The sequence below is a fragment of the Sminthopsis crassicaudata genome, chromosome 3 (genome assembly GCF_048593235.1).
Source record: "Sminthopsis crassicaudata isolate SCR6 chromosome 3, ASM4859323v1, whole genome shotgun sequence".
Lineage (NCBI taxonomy): Eukaryota > Metazoa > Chordata > Mammalia > Dasyuromorphia > Dasyuridae > Sminthopsis > Sminthopsis crassicaudata.
In genome coordinates this window covers 5,301,686-5,325,303 of record NC_133619.1, presented here as the reverse complement: position 1 = coordinate 5,325,303, position 23,618 = coordinate 5,301,686, and the positions used below count along the sequence as shown (strand labels likewise).

General features: G+C 35.3%; 1 protein-coding gene across 2 annotated transcripts in view; it reads left to right on the top strand.

Moving 5' to 3' along the window:
• Nucleotides 1-23,618, top strand: part of IL1RAP (interleukin 1 receptor accessory protein) — a 140,674-nt gene that overhangs the window by 105,719 nt on the left and 11,337 nt on the right. For both annotated transcript variants that reach the window (XM_074297870.1, XM_074297869.1), the window contains exons 7-10: nucleotides 1,050-1,173; nucleotides 10,418-10,566; nucleotides 18,267-18,416; nucleotides 20,304-20,447. In XM_074297870.1, coding sequence (XP_074153971.1) covers nucleotides 1,050-1,173; nucleotides 10,418-10,566; nucleotides 18,267-18,416; nucleotides 20,304-20,447 — 567 coding nt within the window. The remainder of the gene's footprint in view (nucleotides 1-1,049; nucleotides 1,174-10,417; nucleotides 10,567-18,266; nucleotides 18,417-20,303; nucleotides 20,448-23,618) is intronic.

Genomic DNA, 23,618 nt, shown 5'->3' with positions numbered 1-23,618 from the left:
GTTTTATGGATCTTGGAGTTGTCACATTAATTATCATATGAATTGTTATCAACATCAGCATTATCATTCATTGTTTTTAATTTGAAGTGTTACCTTCTGAGAAGGATATTGATAAACTGGATCATTCAATGGCACTGATAAGGTACAAGAAAGAAATCATATATGTGTACATATACATTATATGCAATATAGATACTCTCCATATATATTTGTGTGTCTATAAATACATACACACACACACACATACACATACACCATGAATAGCAGTTGGAGACATTTATTTTGGGTAAAAATAGATAATGGGTCAAGAGTAAGGGGGAAAATATAAAAGTGGGTCCAAGAATCACAAGGGCTGTCTTATGGAGGAAGGCTCAGGTTTTGCTAAGAGACATATTGGGATGATTTCAGGGAGAACAAACCAAACCGACTTCCCAACAAATCAAACTGTTCAAAGGTTAAATGGGTCTTGTCCAGAGGTCAAATGAGCTATATCTGAGGTGGGGGCAAAAGCTGAATGGCTCCCTCTGGAGATGGCAGCTTCCTTCCTCACTGGAGATCCTCAAGCAATGCAGCATGGTCACTTGTCAGGGATGTTGTGCTGAGGATTCATTCTTTTTTTTTTTTGAGGCTGGGGTTAAGTGACTTGCCCAGGGTCACACAGCTAGGAAGTGTTAAATGTCTGAGACCAGATTTGAACTCAGGTAGGTCCTCCTGAATTCAGGGCTGGTGCTCTAGCCACTGTGCCACTTAGCTGCCCCCGGATTCATTCTTAAAAATGATGTTGACCCTAAAACACCTGAGCTCCCTTCCAGTTTCAAGACTCCATGTATCTAGAGTAGTTTTCCAATGTAGCTCTTTCTTAAAAAGTTAAGAACTTTGCCACCCCTCATCCATCATCAGTTTTTTAAGAACATAAGTAAGACTGCTGAATTGAGCTAAGAATCGTGCTCATTCTACTTATCTAATTACCCAAAGTAAAAATCCAAACATAATATGGGTTTAAAGTGTGCAAAATGGTACTTCAGCTTTACTCTATCCATTTCTTTTAGGTGAAGACCTTGACCTTCCCTGTAAAGTCAGTTTTTCCTTCTTGAAAGACTCAAAGAATGAGATTTGGTGGACCATTGATGGAAGGAAGCCTGATGATTCCATGAATATAACAATTAACCAAAGGTAACATAAGCCAGACCAGAACACCTATATGCATGAACGTCTCGCAGTCATAAAGAAGTTCTAGTCCACCTGCCATCTAGGGGAGGGGTGGGGGAAGGAGGGGAAAATTTGGAACAGAAGGTTTTATGAGGGTTAATGTTGAAAAAATTACCCATGTATATGTTTTATAAACACAAATCTATAATAAATAAAAAAAGAAGTTCAAGTCCTCATTACATTTGTATAGAATTAGGACAAATTCATAGCACTAATATTATCATGTGTGTCAATGGCTATGGCTTCACATGATTCCTAGAGTCTTTAGATGCAGTGCCTTAAAGAATATAAATGAGTGGGTCTAGATCCTATATAATGAAATCTAAAAGTTTTTAGCTCAATATGTTAATCCTTGAAAATGCTTCTCTCTTTCTGAGTATGATTCTTTTTGTTGATAGCCTTGGCTCAGTCCCTTGAATTTTTTCATATATACATAGCCTCTCTCTTAATCTGTATCATTGCCTATGTCAGTTAATCTGTTTCACCTATTCTTAAATCTTTATAATTTAATTATCAACATCTTTATCCTTCTTTTAGTCAATAAAAATGTCTTGAAGAACTAATATTCTTATTAAGCAGAGTTTGGGGTTTGAAAAGAACTTATGCATCCTATCCTTAATCTTAAAAGTTGATGAGTAGGACCAGAATAAATGATTAAACAAATAATGATAATAATAATAATAATAATAACACTAGGGTGACTTTTCCTACTCCTGTTCCATTATGATGTTACTCACCATGAGTCACCAGCTCTGAAGAGGGAAGGGGGGGAAAATTCTTAATCCAGCTCTAAATGATAGGCAATGGAGTTCAACTGTATATATTTTGAAACTAATAGTGAACTTAAATTCATTATTTGCGAAAGCTGAGCCCTTCCTCTGCCCCATGTGCCCATATTAATGATGTCAGGTAGTTCTTCAAATGTTTGCTGTAGTTGTTCAATCATTTTGGCCGTGTTTTACCTCCTCGTGATCCTATTTGAGTTTTTCTTTTGGCAAACATACTAAAGTGGTTTGTTATTTCTTTCTCAAACTGATCTTATAGATGGGAAAACTGATCACAGGGTTGAGTAATTTCCCAGGATCACACAGCTCACAAGTATCTAAAGTCATATTTGAAGTCAGGAAGATGAATCCCCCTGCCTTCAGGCCTGGCACTCTATGTGTGGACTGTGCCTTTCTTCAAATGGAATGGATTGTTTTCTGGTAGTTATGAAAAATATTGGGCAAGGTGTAGACATGGGATGCAGTAACTGTATTAACTTCTGGAGATTTGCTAATTTTCATTCATATATTTTTATGTCTATATACAAAATCCTTGCTCTAATTTAGAGTCTGAAAATTCTATTTCTCATTTTTGTCTCCAGTGAAAGAGACAAACCACGCTCTGTTTACGACAATTTGTTGTTCACAATTTTTAAAAAATTCAGAACAATTTCTTACTAATCATGCCTTCTCCATCCAATAACATGGATCATTTGTACCCAACTAAAAATGTTACATTTATCCTATTGAACTTTTGTTTGTTAGATAGAGTCCAATCTTCAAGCGGTCAAGATCTTGGGATCATAATTCAGCCATCCGCTCTTTAAGCTCTCCCTCTCAGCCTTGTGTCATCTAAAAATGTGAGAACACGGCCTTTCTGCTTTTATCCAAACCATTGACAAAACTTTTCAGCAGCATCTAACTTGAGCATTCCAACCCATTGACCTGGAACCATTATAAATAATTTCTCTTTAAGTTTGGCTACCCAACCAGCTGTGATTGTATCTCATTATCTCTTTATCTTCCCCAAAAGGATGCTTTGAGATTCTTTATCAAAAACTTTTTTCCAGCCAAGTAACTGTCTTTACAAAGAACATCTTCTCTCCTATAGCATGGGGAACATCCCCTACGACGCTGATATGAAGCTTGCCTATTACTGATTCCCTTTCTTTGATAAAGTGATCACTTCTAGAAGCTTGCACTTGTGCTTCTGTCTCTTTCCTTGGGAATCTTAATTATTGGTGAAGGTGACTTCCCCCAATGCCCCTCCCCACAAAGAAAGAATATAAATTTCTTTTGGAATTCATCTTTGTTGGATGTTTTATGAATAATAAACAATGTTGCTTCTAATCTCATGATTCACTTGAAACTGCTCTCTCCATAATTACCAAGAATTTCTTATTTGCCAGTTGCAGTAGTTTTTCTTAATTTTCCTCATTTTTAATGTCTCTGCAGCTTTTAAGTCTGCCAACCAGCTTATCCTTCGAGGCCTCATTCACTTATTTGGCTTTCATATGGCTGTCTCTTCATTTTCCTTCTACTTAACTATTCCTCAGTCTTTTTTGCTGCATCATCACAGCATTCCCAATGAATTATTGCTGTCCTCCATAGGTTTGCTTTTGAGTCTGTACCCTCTCATTTGGTAAACTTTTCAATTTCAGTGGGTTCAATTACAATTTTTAAGCAATTGCTCTCTATTCAGTCTCTTTCTTGGACACTTATTCTATATCACACCAACTGCTTGTACAACATTTTGAACAGGATATAGCATATCCATGTAAAATAGATATGTCTAAAATAGGGGTATACAATCAAAAATAAATCCCCCTCTTCTCAACTTTTCTATTACTTTTTAAAATATCATTATCTGTTCAAGCACTCAGGCCTACAACTTTGATGTTATTCTCAACTCTTCTCTTTTATTCATCCAAAATTTTCAGTTTCCAAATATTGGCATTTCTTTTTTTCTCCAACACATCTCTTAAATACATTAATATCTTTTCTTCCTAATTATAAAATTAATAAAAACATAGCTCTTCTTCCTCAACCATTACTTTTATTTTCCCATAATAAATACATTAATATCTCTTCTTCCTAATTATAAAATTAATAAAAAATATCTCTTCTTCCTCAACCATTACCTTTATTTTCCCATAATAAATACATTAATATCTCTTCTTCCTAATTATAAAATTAATAAAAAATATCTCTTCTTCCTCAGCCATTACTTTTATTTTCCCATAATTAGTATTTTATTTTTTTCCAAGTACACGTGAAATAATTTTCAACATTCAGTTTTGTAAACTTTTGAGTTCCAATTATTTCTACCTCCTTCCCTTCTATCCCTCCTGCCCAAAATACCAAGCAATCCGATATTGGTCATGCATATACAATCATGTATAATGATCTTCCCACATTAATCATGCTGTGAAAGAAGAATTAGAATAAAAAGTAAAAGCCACAAGAAAGGGAAAAAATGAAAAAATATGCTTTGATCTACATTCAGGCAACATAGTTCTTTCTCTGAATATGGATAGCATTTTCCATCATAATTCTTTTCAAATTGTTTCTGATCATTGTATTGCTGAAAGAAGCTAAGCCTATAATAGTTGATGATCACACAATATTTATGTTACTGTGTACAATGTTCTCTGTATGCTACTCACTCACTCAGCAAAATTTTATGCAGCCTTTCTAGGTTTCTCATAAATCCTCATGCTCATCATTTCTTATAGTAAAATAATATCTCATCACATTCATGTACCACAATTTCTTCAATCATTCTCCAATTGGTGGGCATCTCTTCAATTTCTAATTGTTTTCCATACACAAAGAGGGGCTACAAATATTTTTGGGCATGTTTGTACATTTTTATACTCTCTTTCAGATGTTGACATATAGTGGAATTGATGGTTTTGACTTTGGGCATAATTCCAAATTGTTCCTCAGTATGGTTGGATCAATTCACAATTTTATCAACAATACATTTGTGTCTCAATTTTCCCACGTCTCTAAAATATATTATTTTCATTTTCTAACATATCAGCCAATCTGATACATGTAAGGTGCTACCTCAGAATTGGTTTAATTTACATTTCTCTAATCAATAATGATTTTGATCATTTTTTATTATGACTACAGATAACTTTGATTTCTTTATCTTCTTATATTCTTTTAACATTTATAAATTGGAGAATGATCTGTATTCTTTCAATTTGTCTCAGTTCTCTACATATTTGAGAAATAAGGACTTCATCAAAAACACTGACTATAAAAATTGTTTTATAGCTTTCTGCTTTTCTTCTAATCTTGATTGGATTTATTTTGGTTTGCGCAAAAACTTTTAAATTTAATGTAATCAAAATTATCCATTTTGCATTTCATAATGTTCTCTATCTCTAGTTTGGTCCTAAATTATTTTCTTCTCCTTAGATCCAACAGGTAAACTATTCCTTCTTCTGCTAATTTGTATATGGTATCACCCTTTCTATTTAAAAAAAAGTACTCATTTTGACTATATATCATATACATTTTGATATATATCATTTGACTATATATCATATATTTTGACTATATATAATATATATATGTATGTATGAGATGTTCATTTCTAACATAATAGTTTCCATTTTTTCTAACAGTTTTTAATCAAATATTGACTCCTTAACTCCAAAGCTAAAGTCTTTGAGTCAAACAATAGATTACTCTAGTCATTGATGACTCTGTCTTGTGCACATAATTTATTCCACTGATCTACCATTCTATTTTATTCCAATGATCTACCATTCTATTTTTTAGCCAGTACTAAATAGTTTTGAAGATTGCTGCTTTATAATATAATTTTGGAGAGGTATGGTCAGGCCATTTTCCTTTGCTTTTTTTCCCAATTAATTCCTTTGATATTCTTGACTTTTTGTTCTTCCAGATGAAATGTTATTGTTTTTTCTAGCTCTAAATAATAATTTTTGTGATGGTTTGACTAGTGTGGCTCTGAATAGGAAAATTAATTTAGGTAGGCTTATTTTTATTATCTTTGTTAGGTCTACCCCTGAGCAATTGATATGTTTACGGTTGTTTAGATCTGATTTTATTTGTGTGAAAAACATTCTATAATTATGCTTATATAGTTCTTGGGTTTGTTCTTGGGCAGATGGATTCCCAAATACTTTATTTTGTCTTCAATTATTTTACATGGAATTTCTCTTTCTATCTCTTGCTGCTGGGGTTTATTAGAAACAGTGATAATTTATTTGAGTTTATTTTATATCCCTACAGTTCTTCTAAGGCTGCTAATTATTTCCAAGTTCCTTTGTGTAATTTTTTTTTGCATGTGATTCATTATATAGGATTTTCTAAATTTACCATCACATCATCTGCAAAGAATAATTATTTTATTCCTTCATTTCTTATCCTAATTCCTTTGATTTTTCTTCTCTTATTGTAAAGTTGATTTTTAGTGTAATATTGAATAATAGTGGTGATAATGAGCATCTTTTTTTCACCCTGATCTTATTACTAAAGTTTCTAGCTTATCTTCATTACATATATTGCTTGCCCATGATTTTAGATAGATAGAATAGAACTTATCATGTTAAGGGAAAATCATTTATATCTATGCACCCCACGGTTTTTAATAGGAATGAGTATTGCATTTTGACAAAAGCTATTTCTCATCTGTTGAGAGAATTATATAATTTCTGTTAGTTTTCTTATCAATATGGTCAGTTATGCTGATGTTTTTTCTCTAATATTGAACCAACCCTCCATTACAAATTCCATTAATGTATTATCTTCAGGATAAATCAGTGTAATCTCTTTGCTAATTTTTATTATTATTATTTTGCATCAAGATTCATTAGGGAAATTGATATGTACTTTTCTTTCTATGTTTTGGCTCTTCTTGGTTTGGGTACTAGCACCATATTTGTTTATGTCCTAATACATAATCATTTTTTTTTGTATACATACCATGTACCATTGACGAAAACAAATATTCATTTCTGGAATTCCCATTCAGTTTTCTCCATAAGTATATCATGTCTAACTTTTCTCAAATTCTTTTCACATCCTGAATTTCTTTGTTATTTATTTTGTCATTAGATTTCTCTAAATCTGAGAGAAGAAACACTGAGATCTCTCTTCAGTATAGTTTTGCTGTCTATGTCTTCCCATAATTCACTTAACTTCTCTAAGAAGCTATAGTCCAGCTTCTTAAATTGTGAGTCAAGACAGTATGTGGGGTCTCACACCTGAATGTAAGTGGGTCATAAAATTATTATTAAATGTTTGATTTGTATATCTATTTTATACACCTATATGCCTGAAGTCATGCAAAAATATCTTGGATGAAAAGAGTCATGAGTGGAAAAGGTTTATGCAACCCTGTATTACAAAATGACTAATATGTGCTACATCATTTGATGCATATGTGTTCAATATTGATGTTATTTCATTATCTAAGGTACCTTTTAGCAAAATATAGTTCCCCCCCCTTATTTCTCTTAATTAGATTTATTTATTTATTTTTTTGCTTTTGCTTTGTCTGAGATAAGAATTGGGTTACTCCTGGTTTGTTTTGTTTTGATTTTGTCTTGTTATTGATTATTTGTTTATATGATTTCATCTGCATCATGATATTTTCTGTTCCAGCTTTGTATCTTTACTCTCCATGTATCTCTTTGATTCAGATGTGTTTCTTGTAGACAACAATTCTCTTTTTTAATACACTCTGCCATCTGCTGCTTTATGGGAGAGTTCATCCCATTCACATTCACAATTATGATTATTAACTCTGTATTTCCCTCTATACTATTTGCCCCCTATTTATACATTTCTCTTTCTTTTCACTCTATACTTCCTCACTAGTGTTTTGCTTCTCACCACCACTTCCCTCAATCTTCCATCCCTTTTATGAGCCCCCCTTCTGTTTTCTTTCCTCTTTCCCCTTTTACATTTGTACCCCCCTCTGCCCTCCCTTCTATCACCCCTCCTCCTTTATCCTCTTAATTCACTATAGGTTAAAATAAATATCTATATCTAACAAAGTGTGTATGTTATTCCCTCTTGGAGCTAAATCCAATAAGAGCAAAGTTCTTTCCTTCTATTGTAATAGGTCTTTTGTGCCTTTCCTTGCAATATAATTTATGTTATTCTGCCTCCCCCATCCTCTTCTCCCATTACAATGTCTTTTTTTTTGTACCCTTTCTTTCTTATGCCATCAGATCAAAGTTAACTTATAATCACACTCTTTGTACCTCTTTTAAATCTCCTAATAGAGAAACAGATATCAAAAGTTAAAAGTACTTTCTTTTTATGTAGGGGTGTTTAAAAAAAGTTTAATCTTAGTGAATCATGTGTGTTTTTTTCTTTCCTTTTTATGTGCTTTTCTTGAATCTTAGTGAATCATGTGTGTTTTTTTCTTTCCTTTTTATGTGCTTTTCTTGAATCTTGTATTTGAAGGAGGAATTTTTCATTCTGTTGTGATCTTTTCATCAGGAAAGTTTAAAAGTACTCTATTTTATTGAATGTATATCTTTTCTTCTGAAAGATTGTTTTCACTTTTGCTGGATAGTTGATTCTTGATTGTAATTCAAACCCCTTTGCCTTACAAAATATCATAATCAAAGTCCTCCAATTCTTGAATGTAGCAGTTGATAGATCCTGTGTGATCCTCAATGTGGCTCCATGATATTTGAACTTGTTTCTTTCTTGGTGCTTATAGTACTTCCTTATTGATAAATCTGGAATCTGTTTGAAGTTTTAATTTTGGCATCTCTTTGGGGAATTCCTTCAGGTACTATTTTACTGTCTGGTTCTAGGATATCAGGTCAGTTTTCCTTGAAAAATTATTTGAAGGATAATGTCCAGGATCTTTTTTGGACATACTTTTCAGATGGTCCAATAATAATTATCATCCCCCCAGATTATATTCCAAGTCATGTTTTTTGTCCAATAAAGTATTTTACATTTTCTTCTATTTTTTCACCTGTTTGATTGTCTTTGACTTATTCTTTATGTCTCATAGGATCATCAGATTCTACTTGTCTAGTTTTTATTTTTAAGGAATTATTTTCCTTGATTACATTTTGTATCTGCTTTTTAAAAGCTTGTTTTCTTAAGTGGATTTCTTTTTCATATGGCCAATTGTGTTTTTAAGTATTTGTTTTCTTCATTTATTATTTTCTCCTTTCTTTTTAAAGCTGTTGATTCTGTCCTTTATAACTCTCATGTCTTTTCCCAATGTTTCTTTTCCCTTTCTTATTTGATTTTAAAAATAGTTTTAAAGCTTATTCAGGAAGGCTTGAGATTAATTTATATTTCCCTTTGAGGAATCACATGTGGTCATTTTGACATTGTTGTCCCCTTTTGAGTTTCTCAGTTCTTCTTCTGGAAAGAGATATCATCTTTCTTCATATGATCTTTATAGTTAATTTGTCTATTTATCATGGTCAAAATAACATATCTCTGTCATTATTAAAACATTTTTTTCTCTTACTGTAGACAATATTTTCTTGGTTCTACTTATTTTGCTCTTCATTATTTCATACGAGTCTTTCCATTTCCCCCTTTAAAATCATTGAGTTACTTATTTCTTACAGCATGGTAGTAGTGATGCCATTCTCCAGTTCATGGATATCCCTGAAATTTCTAGTTTTTTACCATCACAAAGAGAACCACTATTATATTGTAGAACTTATAGATTCTTTTTCTTTTTTCCCTCCTTAATTATCTTCAGAAATAGATCAAGCAGTGGTATTATTGGATCAAAAAGTATTGATAGTTTATTAACTCTTTGTGCATAACTCCGTATTGCTCCCCAAAATATTTAGATCAGTTCAAGTTCTCCCAATAATGAATTAGTGTCCCAAATCTCCACATCCCATGATACTTCATCTTTCATCTTTTGGCATTTCCATTGGCTATTCTTGATGCTTGGAATTATCTCTCTCCCAACTGTTAAATCTTAAAATCTGTGGCATCTTTTAAATATTCAGCTCAAATTGTATCTTTTGTAAAGGACCATTCTCATTCTCCTTCCCCTCTAAGAAAAAACAGATTGTGTTTTTTTCTCTATAAGAGTATCTATCATTTATTCTGTATATTCTAATTAATACAATTCCCATTAGAATGTAAGCTTTTGAAGGGCAGGGCCATTTTGACTTTTATTTTGTATTGCCCTTTATTAGTAAAAATCATTGTCACATAAGAGTTTAGTAGGTATTGGCTGATTTAATGAGTAAGTATTTATTGAATAAATGAATGACTGTAGGAAAGCAATGACATTTGTTTCCCAGATACATTCTGGACCAGCTGAGAGAAATGAAGCTCCATCAGTCATCACTTGTTTCCCTCTATCTTTCTTCCATATTGATTTTCAATTTGCATGTGGGCCTTTTCCCTTAGGATCACAATATCAGTCATCTGTTTTGCCTTTTCGTTTCTAGCGAGACTGTCTCAGTTATTGGAAACAAAATGATAACCAGGATATTGAGCATCAAAAAAGTGACCTCTGATGACCTGAAGCGCAACTACACTTGTCATGCAAGAAATGCCAAAGGAGAATCAGTAAAGCAAGCCATCGTCAAACAGATAGGTAAGCTCTCCTGTGGGGCCACAGAATGTGAGCTCTCCCACGGGGCCACAGAATGTGAGCTCTCCCACAGGAACAGCCTTCTTATGGTGGCTCAGAATTTGTTTGTTTTTTCCCATGTTTTTATAGTTTGTCCCTTTGAAAATATTATTGGGAGATGTCCATAGGCTTCACAAGACATGGCCAGAGGGGTCCAGGACACACACCACACACACACACAATCCTCAAACCAGAATGACCAATGACCCTAACCTATCCTACTGCAGTCATTTGTAGCTTTGAAGAAAAGGCTTAATGGGTGTTGGGTTACTGCTGTTCTCTTCACTTACAAAGAACAGGAAAGGGTAAAAGTTAAGAAGGGACGGATGTAGTTTCAGTGTCTGGAAAACCTTCCTAACACTTAAAATTGTCCCTAAATAGAATGGGATGAGTCTCTTTTTATTGTTCCATTTAATAAAGTCTCAATAGTCCCTTCTCATATATATATATGTGTGTGTATATATATATGTATATATATATATATATATATATATATATATATATATATATATATATATATATATATATATATATATATATATATATATATATATATCATAGTGGACTTCCTTTTGGGGGAAGGTTTGAAGTAAATGGTCTTCAATATCCCTTTCCAATCCTAAATTTCTGTGGTCCTTTAAACTTTCTGAGGGAAGGCAATTTACTATATTTGTCTTTCATTTTTTCCCAGTGGATAATATAGTTAGTTATATTACTAAGTAATGAATAATACATAGGAGGTCGCTAAAATGACTGTTAAATAGCTTATTTTAGTTCCCCGCCTATTACTCCCTGTCCTCTATCCAATGTCATTACCTTTCAGTACAATTTTATTTCAAGGCATCTTCCAGGATTCTGACATGTCACAGAGCGATTTCAAGCTGGAGTCAATTTGCCTCCAGGACCACATTAGCTAGTTTGTTTGGTACCACGCATAGGGCCGTGTTTGATCTGAATAATGGAGAAGTCTTTTCAGAAATAACTCTCTCTATGTTCAAAAAGTCCCAAGGATATACGGAAGCATCACAGAGGAACACTGATTTCTGATCATTAGGAAGTATCAGTGTTGATGTCACAATAACTAAGCCTTGGTGGGGAACAGCCAATGGTTTTCTTTTTCTTTCTTTCTTTCTTTTTTTTTTTTTTTAAATAAAATGACCACAGAGTACGAGCTTAAATAGGAAACCACTGAGCAAGTTGATGGGGAATTGCCCCCAGGATTCCAGGGAATGTCCACTGGTTTCTTTAATATCCTACCTTGCCTTCTCCAGTAAAACTTTCATATAATAACATAACAGATTTTAAAAGTCATGACACATCAACAGAGAACCAAAGAGAGGAGCCTTAGGAGCCCAACCACTCACTGGAAATGGGAAAGTTTGGCTTCTTAACCCCATGGCCTCCCAGTCTCAGAATGGCAACAGGATGCAGCTAGACGCAGTAATTAAAGCAAATGGCCCCTTGCCTCTGCTTCCCTTAGAACTACATGATTTGGTTCATGTGATTCATAGACAGAACCAAAACTTTGATTCTTCTTTGCTTTGAGGATAGACATTGGTGGGTGGGCATAAGGGAGGGCACATCTGAGAACGAGGGCATCTGCTTTGCCCAGTGGATGGTGTGCTGAATCTGGAGTCAGCCAGGCTCCTCTCTTCAGTTCAAAACTGATCTCGGGACCTTACTAGCTGTGTGACCTTGGGCAAGTCACCCTGTTTGCCTCAGTTTCCCCATATATAGAATGGTCTGAAGAAGGAAATGGCCAACCATTTTGGTATCTTTGCCAAGAAAATACCAAATAAAGTCATATAGAAGGAGACATGACTGAAAAATGAATGGACAACCACAGAAAAAAATCTAAGGATGACTGATGTAAAAACTGAAACAATCACTAAAAATCACTAAAAAATGAAAAGAAAATAGAAGAAAATTATATTGGCTGCTGCTTCTGTTAATGCTCTGTGTGGAGTATTGTCTGGTGTACATGTGTATACTTGTGTATATGTTGCATATGTGTTTAAGGGGATTTTTTTTCCTCAATAGTATTTTTTTCCAAATGCATGTAAAAAGTTTTTAACATTCATTTCTTTCAGAATTTATATTCCAAATTTTTTTCTCCCTCTCTCCCTCCCTTTCTCCCTTCTCCAAGACAGCAAACAATCTGACATAAGTTAAATGTACAGTCCTAAAGATATTGACACATTTGCCATGTTGTGCTAGAAAAATTAGGGAAAAAAAAGATGAGAAAGAAAAATCAACAAACAAAAAAGTGAAATTAGTATGCTTCAATCTACATTTAAAGTCTCCACAGTTCTCTCTCTGGATACAGATGACATTTTCCATCCCCACACCTATTGAAATTGTTCTAAATCATTGCATTGCTGAGAGCTGTTTACCATAATTTATCATCAATGATCTTGCTATTATTGTACGATGTTTTCTTGGTTCTGCTCACTTCACTCAGCATCACTTCATGCAAGTCTTTCCAGGCTTTTCTGAAATCAGTATGCTCATCATTTCTTATAGAAAAATAAAATTCATTGCATTCATATACCTTGTCATATACACATTACTATAATATAATATAATATCTATGTATTCATAACTTATTCAGCCATTCCCCAACAGATGGGCGTCCATTCAGTTCCAGTTCCTTGTCACCACATAAAAGGGATACTAAACATTTTTGCACACATGGGTCATTTTCCCTTTTATTATATTTTTATTATATAACAGATCTGTGTATTTTTTTTAATCTTTTTATCTGTGTACCCTTTTTTATGATCTCTTTGAGATACAGACCCAGTAGAGACACTGCTGGATCAAAAGGCAGGCACAATTTTATAGTTCTTTGGCCATAGTTTCCAATTGCTCTCCAGAATGGTTGAATCAGTTTATAACTCCAGCAACAGCATCTTATGGTCCCAGTTTTCCCATATCTCCTACAACATTTATCATTATTTTTTTCCTGTTATCTTAACCAATCTGAGATATAAAGTGATATGAGGAGGATTTTTATAAATGAAAGTTGGCAAAAGTGGAATGAGTGGCCTCTGGATTTTGTGGGCTCCTCATGTCTAGAGGTCTTCAAATAGAAGTTGGTTGATCAATTGCCAAGGTTTTTATATTGGGGATGGAGTGTGATATGGCCTGAGGTTCCTCCCAGTGCCATGCTTTTCAGATTCTGTGGTACAGCTTATGACTCATGCTTTGCTGCTTTAACCTCTGCCGATTTGGACTTTCTCTACTGATGACTGCACCTGCTGGGAATTTTTTTTGTTTTCATTTCATTTTTGACTATTTGTCGCTACCTCCCAGATTTGATCCATGACTCTATTTACTGATAAAGACAGATGGTCATAGATTTGATCCAACATCTTCATTGGACAAGTGAGAACAAACAAAATGTTTATATCCCAGTTTATGAGACATTGTTTAAATAATATGCAGACAGCGCAACTATAGGAGCCATTCCTGCTCCACTTTCATGCTGGTACCTTCTCTTTGTTGCTCTTCTCCAATTAATCCTGCTTTGTAATTTATTTGTTAGTTCTTTCCATGTTTTTTTTTTTCTCCATCAGATTATGAAGTCTTTGAGAGAAGGAACATTTTTGTGGGCTTTTTGGTTGTTGTTTGGTTTATTTGTTTGCCTTTTTTTGTATCTCTGACTCCTAGGATAGTGCCTGGCATATATTATACTTGATAAGTATGTAATGATTGAATGACTGTAGTGTCACCTGGGGCTCCAAGAAGCTGTAGCATGCCACACCTGGGTAAATTTTATTGACAGAAGCTAAACCGGTTTGAGGCTGACTGACAGGTCTCAAACCCATTGGTGAACTGGAGAGATTTCTACCCCAGGTACAGAAGAGCTTCCTCTTGAGGAGCTGGTAGATGAGAATAATTGATTGTGAGAGCCACAAAGGAGACTGAAGTAGGCACTGGGGAGTGCTTAGAGCCTGGTCACACATTGAAACATCAAATGCATTCACTGCATCCCAAACCATCCTCAGTCATCTTGAGTTTTATTTTGTCACTGAAATTCAATGACTTAGGAAAAGAGACTGACGACTTTGTGTAAGTCTACCTTATTTAAATCCAATTCAGATGCAAATCCAGACATCTCCCATCTTGCAGTTGTTCCTCTTTGAAAACGAAGGACAAACAACAGCAATAATAACAACCACAAAGCATCCCATCTCCCAACTGTGAGAATTTTCACTCTCTATCTCCCATGCTGATAATGTCTTCCCATTTAATCTCTTCCTTCTGGTTTTCAAACTTGAACTAAAATGTATGAGAATCTTTCCCAAGGCTCCTAATCTTACTTTTAGTTGTTCAGTTGTTTCTAACTTTTTTGTGACTATGGTTGGGATTTTCTTGGCAAGGAAACTGGAGAGATTTGCCACTTCCTTCTCCAGCTCATTTTATAGATGGGGAAACTGAGGCAAATAAGGTTAAGTGACTTGTCCAGGGTCCCACAGTTAGTAAGTGTCTGAGGCCGGATTTGAGTGGATGTTTCCTGACTAGTCCTGGCACTCTACCCATCAAACCGCCTAACTTCCAATAATCTTAGGGTCCTCCCTTCATTGAGAATCTCCACTTTATACTATAGAGTGCTTGTTTGTTCATGGCTGCTTTGAAATTTTCCCTCCTTAGATTATGAGCTCCTTGAGAGAGAACCAATTTTTTGAGCCTTTCTTTGTCTAACACCAAGTTGGCTCCAATCAATCTTTCCAGAATTAATCTGATCTGACAGTCAACTATGGGTCTGGGCTCCCTTCCAATTTTTTCCTCTTGATAGTCTTGATCTACAGGGCATTCCTTCTATCCCCTGCATGTAATTGTAAAGACTGCCCATCCCCATTCTTGGGAAATGAACTTTCCCTCTATGATTTTTAATTGTTTTCTAAGTTTATATGTAGGAAAGACTTATTCAGTGATTATTGAATTGAATGTAATGTGGTCTTCTAAGAAACATTGCTTTCAAAAACCTGTTTCCTTCTATTGCCTTCATCAAGGATGATCTTGATGCATTTGGAGATTATCTTCTTCACATTTATATAGAAATGAGAAAGTAACCTATGGGTCACTAATTATCGAAGGTTAGATACTTTTTTTGATGAGTAAGATCCAAGATTTCCCTCAATATTTTAGTATCCCTTGATTCTAAAACCTTAAGAATCTACTCATTCTACTATTAAAAAAAGGATTTATCAAGGACTTACTGGTTTGCTGAAGATACAGAGATTGGTAAATTTCCCAAGCTCCATCAAAATTAAAAAGAAAAACAATCTGTCCTTCACAATCTCCTATCCCAATGCTAATAAACATGTACATGACATCACATACCTATACAAATATACATATTTATGTATATAGATTCACATATGCATGTGTATAAGTGTGCCTATATACCACATAAGCATATTATATATACATATGCAGAGACTTATCCACATACAACATATATACATGTATGTATCCATAGATACAATCGATGAAATAATCTCATGGAGAATGTTTTAGCAGGAGGAGGAGATACCAGGAAAAAGCCTCTTGCAGATGAAAGGATTTAGCTGAGTCATACAGGAGGCCAGTATACTGCATAATAAAGCACGTTGAGGGTGGTGAGGAATAAGAATTCTGGAAAAGCTAGAGGGGGCCGGTCGTGAAAGCCTTTAAGAGCCAAATAAGAGAATTTATATTTGATCTTGCGAGGCATTGGGAGTCACTGATTTATTGACTAGCGAGGTAATGCGGACAGATCTGTGCTTTAGAAAAATTGCTTGGGTAGCTGAATGGATTGAAGTGGAGAGTAACTTGAGGGGAGTAGAATAATCAGAAAACTATTGCAAGAATCTCTCCCTTAACATCTTCAAAACCTTACATACTATGGATTATATTATTGGGTTATCTTATTGGGTCATTTTTCAATCATGGTTGATTCTTTGAGACCCTACTTGAGGTTTTCTTGGCAAAGATGGTGGAATGACTTGCAATTTCCTTCTTTAACTCATTTTACAGATGAGGAAACTGAGGAAAACAGGATTAAGTGATTTATTCAGGATGGCACAAATAAAAAGTATCTGAGACCAGATCAGATTTGAACTCCCTGAAATGACCCTTCCTTACCTTAGGCTGAGTGCTCTATCCACTGAGGCACTTAGCTATCTCTCTATTTGTTTTAATCCACTTTCTACTTGCAGCCCTGCCTGATTTCAACTCAGAATAAACTGCTTCTTACTGCAGAAGCATGCTACTTCTAATCTTATATCAGGATGTTACCTCAAGCCTTGATATCAACCCCCCCACCCAGTTTCTTGTCCCCTCTGATTAGAATATTAGGGAGTAGGGTCCTAAAGTCCTCCTTTTGTAGAAAACAGAGACTAGTGTCTCAGCTCATTCTCCTGTGCCTTGGTGCCATCTTAAAAACTGTCTCCCCACTGTGTATCCTCTGGGGTCCCATCCCCACCTCCCTTTTGTGACTTCTTTACTGGGTGGTCACCATCCATCAAATTGTAATCTCTTTGAAAACAGACTTTCTTTTTTTTTCTTATTTGTATTTCCAGCACTGAGCACAGAGCCTGGCACAAAGCAGACCCTTAATATTTATTGAATTGAATTGCTCTGGTCCAGCTTTCCCCCATCTTTCTTGCCTTCAACATCATTTCTACTTCCTCAAGAATCACAACTGGCATTTTGATGGCCATATTCAAACTCAGTAACTCTGTTGTCTTTGACAGAGAAGCAAGTTTTTTAATACCAATTTTGATCTAATTTTGGCCTTTTTCAGCATTATCCTTAAGTGCCCACAAGAAAATTTCCATAGTTGGCTTTCTCAGTAAATATACTTTAACTATTTTCCCCTCCAATTTTTGCTGTCTTGTGAAGAAATACATTATTATTATTATTTATGGTTATTGTGATTACTGAGCTTCCCAATGTTGTTCCAAATAAAATTGCAGTGGTCACTGATGGGTCTGATCTCATGTTGATCAACGGGGGAACATTGACATGCTCTATGTCTGACCTGGATTAGTTCACCCCTTTAGCTATCCTTGTACCTCCACATTTTGACTTACACCAATGGGGCCAGACTCAGTATGGCTGCTTGGTCAAATTAGCCCATTTCAGCTCAGAACTCCTGAGGAGATGCGATCCACTATCCTCAGCCTTCCCCAGCAGCAGATTTCACAGGAACAGGTCACCACACACACCTAAACAACCTTCTCCCACTCTTCCATTTTCTCTTCCCTAAAATTTTACAATCAAGTGTTTGTTTGTTTGTTATAATTTCTAACTAATATTGCCTTTATCAATCAAAAGACACCCTAATTTCTACATAGTTTACCAAGGACTTAATCGAAGTTTGGATGAGTTCAGTACTTTTCTCTTGTGACTTAAGATTCAGCTTTTTTAGTCCTTATCCTGCACTTAGATATCCTGCACATGGTTTCCAACCATGGGAAAACCAATCAATGACTTAGCCTCAGTTTTCTCATTTGTAAAATGAAGATATCAATTCCTACTCTGTTTTTCTCCCACTTTTATTGGGTGATTCAAATAAGGCAATGGCTTGAAAGGCCTTTGAGAATTGCTGAGGTGGAACAAACAGCCAAAAGTCATCACTCCAGCTTTTCTACCGTTCTGTCCTTGACTTTTAGTTGTACCTCCAAGATACACCGTGGAACTGGCCTGCGGATTTGCAGTGACAATTGTGCTCATCATCATTCTGATTGTGGTCTACCACGTCTACTGGCTTGAGATGGTCTTGTTCTACCGGGCTCACTTTGGGACAGATGAAACCATTTTGGGTAAGCAATTCTATAAATAGCTTTTCTTACTGTATTTAGACCATTTCAAAGAATGTTCATAAAATCGTAGAATCTTAGATTCAAACCTAGGGATGGTCGTAGAGATCATATGTTCCACTGAGCCTTTTAGGTTTTTCTCTTTTGATGACTGAATAACTTATGGATACCTTTAGATAATCATTATTCTCATGAAGCTCCTTATATTGGATCATACCAAAAACAAAGCTCCAAAGTCATTATGAGAGCGAGAATGACACAAGAATGATCTCTGACCAGCATTTGTTAAAGGGATCCTTGATAGCATAAAAATTCTTTTTTGAAATTTTTTTTTGTTTTTTGGCGATTTACTCATTTTTTTCCTCTAACTCAGTGTGAGCACAGAAACCGTGTTCCTGTTAATAGAACTTCACTCAATTCTCTTTTATATGTATATTCATTGGTTCTCTAGTATGATTAGTTTCCCTTAAATCTAGATAGAAGAAAAATATTGCAACAGCTTCTTGATGAAATGATAATAATGCTGTCAGATATATAGGTGAATCAAGTTTTGCAGAGGACAGATTTCTTGTAAATTGGAAAAATCCTGTGGGAAGTCTGGAAAAATCAGTTTCTATAGACCTTTTTCCAATTGAATTCTGAAATCCCCAAGTTTTAATGGCTTTCATCCCATAACCCCATACTAGACACAATGGAAGTTTTAATTCATTTGGAGAAAAGATACTGGGTCTAGTTTGTCCATCCTTTAATCCATAAGAATTTCTGGATTGTGGTGGAATGTTAATATATTTGGCCCTTTTCAGTGACGTCTAATATGCAAAATATATGTTGGTGTGAAATGGTAAATCCAAATATATGTTGGTGTGAAGTGGTAAATCTGGGGAACTCTCCTCAACTTCACTTTTTGTACATCACACATGCAACAGGCAATGATGGCAAATTTAGTTAGTTTCATCGATTCCTAATCACCATATGGCAGGTTCATGAATGTATAGATTTGTATATAATGTATTTCATATGTAGTAGTAACCATTTTTAGAATTAATACTGAGAAATCGGGGCAGCTAGGTGGCGCAGTGGATAGAGCACCATCCTTGAATTCAGGAGGACCTGAGTTCAAATCTGGTCTCAGACACTTAACACCTCCTAGCTGTGTGACCGTGGGCAAGTCACTTAACCTCAGCCTCAGAAAAACAAACAAACAAACACATTAAACAAATACTGAGAAATCAACCAATAAACATTTATTAAAGTACATGATATGTGCTAAGTGTTAGGGGATACAAAGAATGTCAAAAATATAGTCCCTGCTCTCCAATAGCTCTACTTTTTACAGATCAAAGGAACCTTCAAGACTGTCTAGTGCAATTCAGACCTCCAAAAAGTCACATTTTACAGTGTGTCTCATAATGGGTCCGTCTCTTTAATCTTGTCCCCATTGTGCACATTTTCACAGCCCCAACCTACTCACATTGTTTGCTATGAAATCTGGATTTCTAAGATTCACATAAAATTAAATTTTATTAGATCTATTTCTCAAACTCGCTACTTATCTTGGAGAATTGTTGCTAATTGCTTACCAGAATATGATCTGCCAAATCATGTCCAGCTCACAGAATCAAAGGCAATTCCTTTCAGATCGATGAGAGAGTTTAGTGACCACTGAGCCCGGTCCTTCATTTGACTGGTGAGAAAATTGAGGCACATAAAAGTTAGTCACAAGTGGGGACCTTGCACAGGGACACAGTGCTAAATAGCAAACAAGGAAGTGTTTCATGTAAAGGCACAAAAGGTTCCCCAAAGAGAGGAGTTTTCCTAACAGGTAATGAATATGTCTGTGTTTTTATTATTAATATTATTATTATTTTCATTATTATTATTTTTGGCTAGATGGGAAGGAGTATGATATTTATGTTTCATATGCACGGAATGCTGAAGAAGAGGAATTTGTTCTTCTGACCCTTCGTGGAGTTTTGGAAAATGAATTTGGATACAAGCTGTGCATCTTTGACAGAGATAGCCTGCCTGGAGGAAGTAGGTATTCCCATGAGCAGTGGCAACAAGAGCCAGGTTTATCCTCCCCAGCTTTACAATTCAGATCAGCCTCTCTTCTGGCTTCCATACAGCCCCTTATCTAATCATCCCACTTTATCCATCACTTACCAAGTGCCTACCTCCTGTAGTGTCCCAGTCAATCTCTTGAATGTCAGGAATTGAGACAAAAATTGGATAGGACTGGCCTCCAAAAGTGACATTTCACCTGGGTGAAACAACGCAGCCACACCTTATTTTAGTACAACCAGAATTTGTTAAATATCTTTTAAATGAGATACAATGGTAAAGCACATACCTTAGATTTCTTTACAAATACTAGCTATGATGAAGATAATAATAATAATTATTATTATTAATTGTTATCATGACTCCTTGATATTCAACAAGATTTTGTCCTAAGATATTACAAGATATTGTAATTAGCAATATAGATACAAACAAAGTTGTAGGAAAAAATACAACAAAACATGTTTTTATTTTTCTCTTAAACTCTCATCCAGTATAGTAAAAAAAAGCAGTTAAATAAAACCAAAACCAAAACCAAAAACAAAACCAAAAACAAATAAAAACTGTATAGACTTTATGCTAAACATTAGTGATCTAAGGACTGAAATAAAACAGCACCTACCCTCAAGGAACTTACATTTTCCTTAGGGGAAAATAGCATATATATTATTCGATTTGAATAAAGAAAAAATTATTGAATATACTAAGAACTACAGCTACAAACATGAGAATAGAATAGTCCCTACCTTCAGGAACTTACACACATATGACTTCTTATTTCTGACCATTGTAGGAGGTAATATCATAGAAAATGTGATCCACTTTAACAGAGCACCCACCATTTCCCTGTTCAAATACGGGTTAAGAAGTGATTCATAGAAATTAGCTCATGGAGGCCATATGGACACACAATTATAGGCAGTCCTGAGGCTATCGTGGCTCTTTTTTTTTTTTTTTTTAGAAATTTTCAGTTCCATCATTCAAAAAAAAATATTTATCAATTACCTACTACATGCCAGGCACTGTGCTAAGTATTGAGGATACAAAATGAGGCAAAAGACAGCCCCTGACCTTGAAAAGCTCAAAATCTAATGGGGAAAAAAAGCAAATAAATATTACAAACAAGCTATGTAAGGATAAAGAGGAAATAATCAATGAGGAGAAAGCACTGGAATTAAGAAGGGTTGGAAAAGGCTTCTAGTGGAAGGGGGGAATTTAAGCTAAGACTGGAAGGAAATCCTTGTAAATGCTAAGATGACTCTCATTGTATCTGGCTGGTATCAATCAATTTATTTCATCAAGCAATTATTTCAATAATTTCTCTGGGCCAGGTACTATGCTAGGCATTGAGGAAAATGGAAACTAAATGCAATCTTCCTGCAAGAAACATTACTCTGTAACTTGGACTCTTCTTGAGAAAAGCTTAGCAGATATACAAGAGAGCGTTGAGAACAGGTGACATTGTATTGTTTTGAGTCATGGACACCTTTGAACCGTCCAGGAAAGCCCATGGACCTCTTCTGAGAACTATGTTTTTAAATAGCTGAGGAGAATGTTAAATTTCAGGGAGATGAGAAAGAAAATAAAAATCACCCCATCCAAGTTCAACTGGTCCCTGAAATCTCTCTGTAGACTCCTCGGGAGATTTATAGATTCAAGATTAAGAACCCTTGTCTTAGAGATGTCCTTTTTAAATCAATTTCCAATGCCTTTTTGCTTGAATTAGAATTTATTTACTTCTTTAATTGTGTGTTAATTTAATCTGCATGTTCCCATGCAGTAAAGGGGACGATGACTTTCATACTTTCTTATATCCTTCCTCCAACTTTTCTAATGGAGTTCTCAGAAGATGATAGGGTCATAGATGGAGAGTTGCCAGGAATTTAAGAGATTATTTCATCCAGGGATGAATGCACTCTGTACATTTCATTAATTAATTAAATATAAATTTTAGTTTTATGTTTATTTTTAAATCATAATTTATAATTTACTTAAAATTTAAATTTTTAATTAATTTTTTATTTTGCTTTTTCAATTTTTTATTTTGCTTTTTTCTATGATTTCTTTGTCTTTCTCATTAGTCTACACATTCTCAGAAAATATATAAGACATTTATCCAGACTGACAGGAGGAAAGATCCCGCACTTTAATAAGTCTGTAATTCAGAATGCTTGTAAAGCAATGCAATTTTGCTCCTGAAGAGCCCATGGAGTAACGCCAAATTATGGCAAAGGAGCTGCCAATTGAAGGTCCTTGCGGACCTGCTTTCATAGGCCGTTAAGAATTAATTTTCATTACCATATCTCTCTTGAGTAGGGACTGCTCAAGTGCCTGAACTCAGCGATCTGATGTCTCCAATAGCTGATATCTCTTCCCCGCCTTCACTCTTATTAATGGCAGCTGTAGCACAGTGCCTGGCACACAGTAGGTGTTTAATGAATGACTCAGGTCCCATGTATCATCCCACCCTCAGCTCCTCTATAGGGATGTTAGAAGCAGGCCCATTTGTCATTACACTCCTGCTGGGTTCATTGTTGTAATTTTTTAAGCATCAGAAACCATGAATTCAGTCTGGGCCCAATCTTAATTTGATTCATAAAACCAAAGTGACTTTTCTGGAGGCTTTCTCCCAAAGGAAACTGTGAAGGATGATGACCATTCTGATGTTTCCATCATCATCTAAAAGCACTGCTGAGCATCCCCCGTCTGTCACACACCTATTATGGTTCGGTGAGGGGCAAGGACATTTGGGAAGGCCTGCCCTGTCCTCACAAACTTGGCAGTTTAGACCTTGAACTGGAATATCCAATCGTAGGATTCCAGATTGAGGTAGAATCTTAGCGGCTGTCCCCCCTCTCCCTTTGAAGCTCTGATGTTTACAGAAATGACTTACCTTGCATCTCTCAGCTTCCAAATGTCTTGGGTATGATTGGAACCTGGATTTGATGGGCTAGATCAGGTGTTCCAGTTGTCATCACCAATCGCAGTAAGGACTGGGGATGATTGGACTGAGGTGTCTGATTTTACATGGATCAAGGACTGTAGCTTCACTGCTTCTTTGGAAAGCCATTTGACTCCTCTGCAACTACCAAAAAATCACAGCCATCACTCTCCAGAGAGCCTTGCAGTAGGACTCTTTAGCAT